General features: G+C 41.7%; 1 protein-coding gene across 2 annotated transcripts in view; it reads right to left on the bottom strand.

The window, feature by feature from the left end:
- Positions 1-11,904, bottom strand: part of LOC124413574 (protein pangolin, isoforms A/H/I/S) — a 123,545-nt gene extending 111,641 nt beyond the window's left edge. For both annotated transcript variants that reach the window (XM_046894307.1, XM_046894378.1), the window contains exons 1-2: positions 11,297-11,904; positions 10,059-10,134 (exon numbers count right to left, since the gene is read on the bottom strand). In XM_046894307.1, coding sequence (XP_046750263.1) covers positions 10,059-10,134; positions 11,297-11,446 — 226 coding nt within the window. In that variant the 5' untranslated portion in view covers positions 11,447-11,904. The remainder of the gene's footprint in view (positions 1-10,058; positions 10,135-11,296) is intronic.
- Between the last annotated feature and the right edge of the window lie 393 nt (positions 11,905-12,297).

The raw sequence follows: 12,297 nt of genomic DNA, 5'->3' as shown, positions 1-12,297 counted from the left end.
AGAAGAAAAATTTATTTTAGAATCAGAATTGAATATCCTTGATGAAAATGACGAAAATTTTTAGTTCAATACGTATAAACAATTGGTTTTTATATGGTTGTTTTTTTTTTTTTTTTTTTTCTTTTCTAATTTATTTTTCTTCCTTTTTTTCATCAAGGAAAATTTGAATCAATTATACGACAGTGCGGATTTTAAAACAAACTACTGTGGTAACAATGCGTGAGATTAGCCACACCAAAGTGCATATAGTTGTGTATTGTATATGTAGTAAGAAGTGAACCAGCGATGTTCAATCGACACTTGTGCAACATTTGTAATTTTAGGCAGACGAGAATTTGACCATCGTTTTTTTACAATGCACAGAGATCCGATTTAACTCCAGCGTTCTTTGGATATCCTTAGAAAATCCAAACCCGCCGCCGCATGTTTGTAAGAAGAAAACTAAACGAACAAACTATAGTGTTGGAAAGAGACTTTCGCATAGAATGAGAATGAGAATGAGAATGAGAATAAGGAGAGAGTCGATGTGCAGGCAACCAGACATCGTCTCTCCGAGAGGCGAGAGTCGGGAAAGGAGGCGGCGGAGGCGGAGAAGCCGATCCTGAGTCTCGGCCGAGGCTCGTATGCCGTAACAAGAGAAGCCCCCAAGACTACGGACAATGGGTGCCTTGCTGCTGCTGCTGCTGCTGCTGCTGCTGCTGCTGCTGCTGCTGCTGCTGCCGTCGCGACTCTCGAGGCGCGGGAGAGAAAGAGAGAGAGAGAATACCGATGCGTTACTACAGTATACGAAGAGAGAGGTCCAGATGTAAATAATTTACAGAGGGTAGGTGGATGAACAGATAGCAAAAGGATACCTGGTTGAATATTATGAGGCCCAAGTTCTAGTAAGGTTAACGTAACGAAATGTTAGAGAGAGAAAAATCATTATTGATCAATATTAGAAGAATGAATTTGAAGAATAGTCGGTTTTTTTTTTTTTTTTTTTTTTTTCTTCAAGAAGAGAATGTTTCGTTTTGTTTATAGCATCGTTTACTAAATTTCAAAAATTCTTGAGGATCCGAAGTATCGATTTTTTTTTTTTTATACCTAGTAACGTTACGAACTTTATTCTGATGTTGAATTTGGAGCCAACCGATGATTATTATGATGATGATGATGATGATGGCTGTAGTTGGTGAAAATGATCGTTGCAGTATTTCAAGTAGACATTTGAAGGGGAGGAGGACCGTTCGCCGTGATCGACTATTCATACTTTTAAACAACCTCCTTATAATAGCGTAAAATTGAAAAATAAAGAAAACTGAAGAAACTGTAAATTTAAATAGTTGACCATGATTACGGTGTGGCGGATAAACGATCGCACGATTCTCTTTACATAGGAATTTCTATTCTTCCGATCTTCAGAATTCAAAAATATTCAGAGAGAATATGAGTATACAAACAAAAATCTGGATGGTGTGTTACTGAAAAACGAAGGTTATCCGATCAGTTCCACATCATTACAAACGAGTGCAATTACGTGTGCCCTATTTCTCGAGCAATTTAGTATATTATATCCATATATATATATATATATATATATATATATACCTAACCAACGAAACTCCTTATCGCCACACTTTTCGCAACCCGATAGAAAGTGAGAAGAGTAAGAGTAAGACTATAAGAATAAGAAGGTGAAGAGAACAAGAAAAGGCAGCCTCGGTTCACCGCGACAACAAGTCCAAGTCCAAGTCCAAGTCCGAGAGACGGAGGACGGAAAAGGGAGAGCATGAAAGAAGAAGGGGGGGGGGGGGAGGCAGAAGCAGAGGGACGGAATGGACGCAATTCTTGGGCTCGTATCTCGCCGGTAGTGGGATGGTATGGCATGGTATGGCATGGTATGGTATGGTGGTTGCCTGGCCGCGTGTAACTGCAGCGACGCGTCGTCGTCGTCGCCGTCGTCGTTGGTTATAGGCTAGACGGTTGTTGGCGCGGATGCCGGTTCGCCCGACCTTCTCTCTTCGCTCGCTCCGCTCGCTCCCTCGCGAGACACACGCGACGCTTAAAGAGAGAGAGAGAGAGAGAGAGAGAGAGAGAGAGAGAGAGGACCCGACGTTACGGCAACGCCGCGAAGGAAGAAAGCGCAGAGGCCTTGCTTGCGCGCCGGATCCCCCGACTACTACTACTACTACCACTTCTTCTTCTTCTTCTTCTTCTTCTTCTATTGCTCTTTCAACTTCGTTCGAAAATCCATGCGGTCCCAGGGGACCCCCAGCAAAGATGCAAATACGCACCGATATAGAAACGATTTGAGAAAATCGCGAAAATATTAAGAATAAAGAGACTCGGTAGAGAGTATCGAGTTCAAGCTCCAGTCGGTATTCAAGCATATCATACTTCACGCATGCCTGACGATTTTTATTTTCAATTATTTCTTTCTTGTGCATTTTTTTTTTTTTTTTTTTTTTTTTTTAACTTGTTCTCTTTTACTGGAATGAATTTTAATACGTATATCAGATGCAGCGAGATATTTTTTATCCGATGTATCGTTGCATTATAACTTTTGATTTTCATTCCACGCGTGTATACTTAATCGCAGTGTGAACAAGTTTCTCACTGTTTTCTTTTTTTTTTTTTTTTTCCCTCTCTGCACCGTTCTCTCTCGCCTTGTCATAACCTCTCTGCTGCAGAGGCTGTAGTAAAACCAGCAGAATTTATGACACGTATAGAACGAAACACACTTTTAAAAGCATAAAAAACTTTCGTGCATTTATAACGCGGTATGGACACGCACACACACATAATATACAGTAGTTTATATATATACACACATATATATATATATATATATATATCCATCCATGCGTGCATAGCGCTGCACTGTATAAGTCCGGTATAGGTGGGTAGGCAGGTAGTAAGTTATAAGTGACGTCATCGTATCGAAGGAGTGAAGCAACCAGTCAACGCGTCGCGAGTGATCGAGTGAGTGCGTGAGCGAGTGAGTGAATGAGTGAGTGAGACGTACACAGAGTGATTAATGTAAGTGGCGAAAACGGTAACACTTGCCGATAAATATCTATTTTCATTCTATCTTCAAGTTTTTTTCTTTTTTGCTTATTTTTATTCGTAATATGTATATATATATGTACATGTGAAACTTTATCACGAGACACAAGTGTCATGAGTTCCGGCACAAAGTTGGTCAATGAACTGGAAAACGATGGTGTTACGTATACCTTATACTGCACTTACCGTACCCGCAAAAAAATCATCAACATTATTGTCTAGTAACTTTTTAATTTTATAATTAATATAAAATCTCAATATTATGTTGAGTTAAAATTTCGGGTCCGAAATGGATTTCAGAGAAAATAAAATGATCGGCAAAGTATGCAACGATCGTTACGTAGACGTAAAAAACCACGAGTTCTTGGTGGACCTCCAAAGTATGACTGCACAGGCGTTTAAATTCCACCTCGTTCAAACGCGTCGATTCTCATTCGCTCTTTCTCATTTTCTCACTTTCTCTCGCCCGATAAGATTAGCGGCGAATTCCTCCTGCATTTCAGCGAAGCCTGCAAGCCCCCCCCCCCCCCCCCACCGCCCAACGCTCATCTCTCGCCGTTCCTCGGCTGCTTTAGCCTCCCGATGATGAAAGTGGATGAGGTGGAAAGAAGAAGGAAAAGAAGAATTTCAGCACCTCCTCAATGCGGTGTCTTTCCTCTTCCTTTTCTTTTTTTTTTTTTCTTCAACGAGATCAATTGGACTACTTGAACTCCCTCTTCTTCTCTCGTCTCTCGTTATATTGCCCATTATATCGCATACGTATACGTATTCAATCTACGTACGCAAACACAAACGCTGCGAGAAGAGGTATAATGATCATAATAATAATAATCTTACTGCGAAGAGGAATCAGAAATAATGGATTAAATTTTTGCCGCTGACTAATTATAGGGCTGAGTTATTATCGCCAGCTTTTCTTTTACACGAAAAGGACGAAGAGAAAATAATAATAAGATGAACAATAATTCAGCAACTTCTCGACACTTTTCTTACTTCTTACGCATGATTCTATATATAAAAGATAAAATTTAGTAAAAAAAAATTAAAATAAAATACATCTAACGGGTATAAAACGTTATGGATTCTTCATCGATGATTTCCTTCTTCTTTTCTCAGCTTCGTAACAATGTAACGACTTTTACGTTTGGTAGAATGTCACCTCGGTATAAATATATATATATTAAATAAAGCAAAAAGAAGAGTGTGGGAAAAGAAAACAAAAATTTCCGATAAAATTTTCTCTTCTCCTATACGTGTAATATATACGCGAAGCCCGCGTGTAGATACGTAGAACGTCAAAGAGAGGAAAGAAGTGAGAGGATTCCATGCGCGGGTGACTTAACGAAGCAATTTCAATTCATGCATACCGCCACGCGAAGACTCGAATGTTTCCAACCAACCAGTAACGACACATCGACGAAGAAGAAGAAGAAGAAGAAGAAGAATAAAAAGGAGAAGTTAAAACGAGAGAGAACCAAGGACGAGACTGGCGGCGTGTCTTCTTCGTCTTCTTCGACGTCGGTATTTACGATGGTCTACCGTGTTACACACGTGCTCAGTGACACCATGAGCAGCAGAAGAGGATCGAAACGAAAGAGACACTTGAAAGATACGGTAGGAAAAGGGAAAAGTAGTGGGAGAAGATGAACAGGAGGAGAAAAAAAAAAAAAAAAAAAAAAAATAGAAGCGTAAACGCGACATGCAACCGTGTAATAATGTATAAGTGATAAAAACGTGTCGTAGAACAAGAAAATTTGTGTGAAAGAAAAATATGAGATTAATAGAGAAAAGAAGAAAAAAAAAACACACACACACACACACACACACACACACACACACAGCAAAGAAAGATGGATGTAAAACCCTATGTACGTACAAACGAAGCGCGACATGATCCGTTTCACTTGTCGTTCCTGGAATTCTCTATGGCATATCCAGTACATAACCTGTGCACATGAGGTATATACATATCCATATACATACTATATACGTGTGCGTATATGTATCTCCGCATATAAAAGAGATACTATCGCAGCTTGTTATGTTATGTTAATCCCCGCATGGTCGATAAGAGCAACCCTCCCCCGCTTTCCCAATTCCGTACACCGCTGCACAAGGCAGAGGTTAATACGCGTCATCACGTGTGTAATTTTCGATTACCGTCATTGTCATGATTATTATTTTTATTGCTATTAGTATATAGAGACAATTACCAATTTTTTCTATATCCTGCAATATCTTCATTTACATATATGACAATTTTTACTGTAGCATCGTGTAAAATCATTTACGAGACTGAAGTTAGTTTGTAACGTTAACGCATCGAAACGTTGAAACAAAAATTCTTATTATGTATCTTTATAATAACCGAAGAATTTAAATATTCCAAAACGTGAGTTTGCTGAATTTTTATTAACCGTTTACACTAAATTTCATGTAATCCTAAATATCAACAACGTTGCAAAATAATGACTTTTTACAAAAGATACAGCATTACAATAGCGTTAAAAACTTCAGTCTGGATGTATATAATTTCTCTTCTGCGCGTAAGTTCATTTTCAACATTTGTAATAAAAATTGTTAGAACAAAAAATAACGAAAGAGAACAACAACAACAACAATAATAATAATCACGAGACACAACTTCGAGAGAGAGAGAGAGAGAATTGTTATTATAATTTCTTAGGAAAAATTCGAAACCTCTTTCAAAATACATTACAACAACCACGGTTTAGTAGGCAGTGAATTATTTCCTCCGAGTGATTATTATACGGTATAAGGTAGCCGCCAGCTAGCGGATACAATACGTTAGGTATATATGTATATTACATTAGGTTTATGTAGGGTTGTAATATTAATTTGGGCAAATTAATTAATGAAATACTTAATTAATTAAAAACTCTACGGAACCGAGCGCCGAGTGCGACCGACCCACGGCTACAGGCTTCGAGGAACGTGTTGCGAGTGGTCAAACAAAACTGGACAAGTATACGACGTGGCCGTGGGTGAGAAGAGAGAACATTACAAGCTTGGAGCTCTCTTGGGTTCCGAGGATCCTCCCGATTTGTTCTCTTCAACCTCGGACCTCCCCCGTCGTCGTCGTCTCGCGAAGAGGTTTCAAACGACGATTTTTCCAACTTCGATATATATATCTTATGCCATAGATTCTTGTAGCGAATAAGAATTGAAAGAGGTAGAAAAGAAGGTGATAAAGTTGGACCAAAAAATGATGGAGGTGTAATAACCAAACGAAGGATGAGACGAATTGTACAGTCTGATGTTTCGCCCGTCCGTCCGAACCGTCAAGTTACATACCTAAACGGCTTTGAGCAGCAAACCCTACGAGAGAAGGAGAAGGAGGAGGAGGAGGAGGAGGAGGAGGAGGAGGAAAGAAGAGACGAAACGAGAGAGCGAAGAGAGGATCGAGGGGGCAGAGCTCACGCAGTTTCGAAAGCCCCACAGAGCACAGACTGGGTCTGCTCTAAACAAAGAGCTTTATGGCCATATTTATAGTTGTCGTAAAACACTACACAGATTGCTAACCTCGCTCAACGGACGCGGCTCCCCGATCCCGACCGACCACGACGCTGCTTGTGGCGATAGTGCTGCCGTCATGGTGATGGTGGTGGTGGTTCCCTACGCCCTCTCGCTCCTTCTCTCCTTTTCTCATTCCTCGCGCCCCCGAAACCGTTCTTAGCTTCTCGGTCCTCCTCATCCCTCCCTCCCTCCCTTTTCCGTTATCTCTATTTTTATTTTTATCTCGTTTCACCCCACCATTATCCTGCCTGTCCTCTTTGCACGATCGACAATCCTTGATATTCCTATTCGTTTTACAGGCTCTATCACCATCACGTGTGAAGTACAATTATTACGGTACGATACGAAAAAAAAAAATATATAACTTGTCATTTAGTCAAATCATGTGAACAATTTCATCCGCGGAAACGTCACACGGATTACACTGCAAAGAGTATATATTTTCATCTACTAATGACGATGAGTTTATTATACTTTGTGGTATATCAGGACATATAACATCGTGACGACGAATAAACGTCTATTCAGTAATAAGAGATTAAGCTCATTTTCGATTTCCCGTTCTTATTCCTTTTGACTACATACTTGATTCGTTCGGAACCTATTCGGTTCAACGTGCACTCGTTGAACTCGATCTTTGTATACCTCATTCTCTCTTCACCTTAAATTACTCATACATTCAATAGACGGTATTCAATATTTGAAGATAAAAATGATAACGTATATATATATGCACAAATCCTATGCATCATTCCTGAATTTTGTAATATGCTTTGAAATAAGTTTTTACTTCAAGCCGCAAGCCTGCAGCACGATCAATTCATAATAATGTATATAAGTAAATTACAAGCATGAAAAGAACGAGACAAGAGAGAACAGAAAACAACAAAAATAAACGCAAGATAACGAAACGACAAACGACAATACCGAGAAACAAAATCTGTGCAAAGAAAACGAAAATGAAGAATCCTAATAAGACGACGATAGTAAATGATGATAAAAGAAAAGGACAACATGGAGCAATGAGACGCACGCACGTAGGTAACCCGTTATAGTGCCGGAATGGTAAATATTGGCCTGACGACAAGTCTTCGTGTCGTACAAGCAGTAGTAATAGTAGTAGTAGTAGTAGTAGTAGTAGTAGTAGTATTGGTCGTGTGAAATTGTTTGAACGAGGCGTTTCCTAAGTACAACTTATAATGGACCATACCATGAAACGAACGAGAGAAGACACGAACGAAGGTACGAACAAACGCAAGAAAGAAATAAAGAATAATGCAAAGCAACGACAAGTGCAGTAGTACAAGGTGTACACCTTACAATGTCATCATCTTTTACAATTTCTGTATACGAAAAAACACCCTAGGCAAACACGTGTGTTGAGTGACAGAAGAAAGAAAGAAAGAATATACACGCCGTTTGAACAATTAAAAGTATTACATTGGTACAATGTTCTTCTCCGAAAAGCTCCCGACAATATTTTCGCGGTACTATTTCCATTCTATCAATCGTAAATTGCGAATTTGCCTACAGTCTTGCCGGTAATTTCTAAAAAGATGAAAAACCCTGGCAAGCACTTGACATTGCTGAACGGATAAGAGAAGGTATGGCGGAACCGGTCGGTTCAAATGCGCATAATATCTACATCTACGCCCTGCGCTGTACACCTGCATGTTGTCGCATTGATGAATCAAGTAAAAACGTTTAGGAATGAGTAGGCGAGGCGAGTCATAACACCTCGCTAACCCCGAAACGAAGGCGAGACGTTGGGACCGGGGGTAAAACTCGCCCTGTCGGAAATTTTCTCGGAAAAGCATTTTACCAAAAGAAATTTGTTTAACCAGTTATAAAGGAAGGTGCAGCAGCAGCAGCAGCAGCATCAGAAGCACCAGCAGCGTCACCTTCACCGTCGTCACCCCAGTGGCAAGGTGTGTTGCGGGGGCGAAAAGAAGAAGAAGAAGAGGAAGAAGCAGAAGAAGAAGAAGGGATCTTGGGCAAGCTCTCTCTTGTGCCTCGCTCCCCGCAATCTTTCTCTCTCGCTCTCCTCCAAATATAAGAAGAAGTGCAGCAGGTAGCCTCGTTAGCGGGCAGGTAGGCAGAGAGGCAGGCAAGCAAGCAAGCAGGCAGGCAGGCAGGCAGGCAGGGCGCAGGTAAAGGTAGGTGTATACACAATACTGGCTGCACGTTGCAGTGGTGGAAGAGAAGTAAGTGCAGCAGAGCGCGGGATCCCGGAGAGTCTGTCCGTCTGCGTCTCTGGCCCACAAGACATACCGGGTGATCGTTTTTGATATCGTTATATCGCACTCTCGGGGGTCAAACGAAGCTGTTGAAATTTTACCAAAAGAATATTTCCGTCGTACAACAGAGTTTCGTCGAGATCATTTGGAACTTGGAAAAATCTTGAACCGAGCGAAGGATCGCACCGGAGGCAGCATAAAGGTATATATACCGTGAAATCCTGTCTCTGGAGAATAGAAAAGATAGAAAGAGGAGGACAGTGGTCGAGAAAAGTGAGAAGAGCGGGCACCGACTGCGAGAAAACAGGCTCGGTTGGGTGCCATGTGGATCGACGGTACGGAAGGGGGGCAAAGCCGTGTCTCCTGCGGAGAGGAAGAGAAGAGAAGAGAAGAGAAAAGAGAAGGCATGGCGGGCGGTAGGTGTAACCTAGGCATACCAAAAGAAGACGACTTAGGAGAAGAAGTCTGTCTGTCTGTCTGTCTGTCTGTCTGTCTGGTGGTGTGATGCTTTTTGCCTCTCCATTTACACGTCGCAGTGAAAAACAGCCAAAGTCTTATACAAAACTGAACGAACTAACAATAAAAAGAGAACGAACGATGCTGCAGGAATCCCGGACTAAACTAAACTGTACCGATGTTGAAAAGCAGTTTGTCGATTGTGTGTCTCTTTGCTGGACTACGGCGTAGCGTCCAACGACGCTATAGTAGGTTGCCTAAATGACTCGGGGCTATCTAGCGGGAATACGACGCGCCTCCTACACCCGATGAGAGAGGGGTATTGTGGGGGGAGGGGGGCTCGCCGTCGTCAATTACTCGACAACGCAACGAGATATCATTGCCGCTCATTGTTATGTCGTCTCGACGGTCGGTTTAACGTGAAACGAAGTCAATCCATCTCCGCCTTGCGTTTCGTAATGCGTTCTTCAAGACGACCGGGGTAATCCCGGTGATACGATTTCAAATCCATTTTTGTCATTTCAAATTCCAATACCAATGTATTCCTGTCAATTATGGAGACAACGTTAATTATATCGATGATGTTGATAACGAATCTTGCAGCAGAAAACCACCCCACGGGAGAGAAGTTCAGTACCGACGGAACTGATACGCAGGGAGACAAATGTATTGTACGGTACTATTGTAGACGGGGTAAAACGTGATGTTGGTACTTTATACCGATTGGCGGGAAGGCTGAGAAGGAGATAAATGAAGAAGAGCGCAAAAAGCTGGACTCACCGTAAACGGGGCTGAGGTCCGACCTGGCCGTCGTCTTTCCCGTCGAGTAGCTGCCTCCGGGAAGTGATCCTTTTTCCTGTAACACAGATTATACGGGGTGTGGTGATTTCTGTTACACCTGTGTCCGACGATGACGGGTAATGCCTACTTCCCGTCCTCGTTTACGTTAAAACAAGGCATAACAAGGCGATGTCTGCTCGTCGTCGAGCAAACGCCGATCGCCGATCTTTTACCTCTTTTTCTTTATTTATCTCGTCTCTTATTTTACTGTCATAATTCTTGATTGTCGTTTCTGCACGTGTTTGTTTGTTTGATTTTAACGTAGACCCGCTATAACCAATAACGCGTGAATGGATTCGAGGATATTATTCGGGGCGTCCGTCGTTTGAACATAGACTTCTTGAGACGGACACTTACTTCACCGTAGAGTCTGGCTTTTAAGACGATAATGCCAGGTTTTCTCCGCAGGCAAATATTATTGGGTATACGTACCTCCACACCATCCGTTTGTTATGCGAGTTTGCGTTAGATCTCATTAGCAACGTCGAATTATAACTTTCTAGTCACGATTTCAACTCACAGGCGTCAATTCGAAATAATCTTCAGACAAGGTGTTAGATTAAAAAAATGACTGTGATATATACCTTCGTCACAATGTAGAAATCAATCTTACAAAATTTCAAAGAATTCAAACCACATCGTACAGAAACAAATCGATATTTTAATAACCCACAACACCCGGTCACGAAGGAGCGTGATGTAATAAAAGTGGACACATTTCACGCGTGGATGAAGCAAAAAAAAAAAAAAAAAAAACCAGAACGAACGAGGTTCAAGTTCACAACAACGATGAGTTTCATGCAGACGAAAGGTCTTCCGATTATTTGAAATTCGATAAACTTAACGTATCGTATAAAAAGCTAACACACTTTGAAGTTGCATAAGAGATATTCGTTTGTTTCGTTGGATTTGAACGCAACCAACTTGAACCTCGTGCGAATCGGGCGTATAGTCCGAAGTTGGCAACAACGAAGCCCGCGTTTTCTATAGCTAGATTAGGTTTTGTTTTATCACGATGAAAAGCGAGCACTCTGAAGTTGCATGAGAGAGATTCATTTGTTCAGTTGCGTTTGAACGCAACCAACTTGAACTCGTGCGAATCAAGAAGAAGAAGAAGAACAAGCAAGTCCCGCGTTTTTTATACTAGATTATGTTTTGTTTTATTATCGAGCACTAACCTCCGACTCCGTGAGATCGATGAGGGAGCTCTTCTCCTCGGTGAGGTTCTCCGAGGATCGTTTCTCGTCCTCGCCCTCATCCTTGAAAACTTTGACCTCGTCCTCGCTTCCGAGATCATCGCCACCGCCGCTGCTGCTGACGTGCGGCATTATTGCGCTCGGCTTGCGGATTAGCTCGAGCCTCCGATCGGCCGATCTTCGAGTGTCTTTTTTTCCGTCCTCTCGTTATCGGCGTCGGCTTCGGGAGGCGAGAGTCCGGCTTTGTCTCGGCGTTTCGCCGAACTCACTCTGCCCGCCTCCGCTTCCTTATTTTCCCGTGAAGAGAGAATACGCGACGGAAGTAGCACGATTATTAACCGACACCACTGCTCTCTCCGAGGGATAGCAAACCGAAATAAACAAAACAAAACAGGAAACAAAACAGGATCACCACACACTTTGTATTAATGCGCCAATTCTTGCGCATATATCGAATCAATATCCTTCCTCCTCTCGTTATCTTCTTCTTTTTCTTTTTCTTTTTCTTCTTCTTCTTCTTCACACTTCACACTCCCGCAACATTATTCGCGAAAAATCACATACGCGAGTATTTTATGAGATGAAGAGATTAACGGAAAAAACCAAAAGAATTAAAATTAAAATTGACGAAAAACTTATCGGTCACAACTCGTCTTCTCCCGCGTCCTCTCTGCATTTGTTTTTCTTTTCGTTTACAAACTCGTTCCACGACAAATTTCCTTCTTACTTTTTTACTTATTCATTTTTATCTATCAAAAACAAAACTACGTTGTACAAGAGACGCCGACGATGATGATGATGATGACGATTACACACAGGCACACGCGGGCACAGAATAATTAATTATTCACAGTGTTAAAACAGGTCGGTAGACAGACGATGCACCGGAGCGATGGGGGGGGGGGGGGGGGGGGGCAGTCATCAACAACAACAACGACTACGACGAGAGATAGAAATAAGGGAAGAATAAAGAACTGAGAAAG

Source organism: Diprion similis, chromosome 1 (assembly GCF_021155765.1).
Source record: "Diprion similis isolate iyDipSimi1 chromosome 1, iyDipSimi1.1, whole genome shotgun sequence".
NCBI lineage: Eukaryota > Metazoa > Arthropoda > Insecta > Hymenoptera > Diprionidae > Diprion > Diprion similis.
This window is presented reverse-complemented; position numbering and strand designations above follow the sequence as displayed.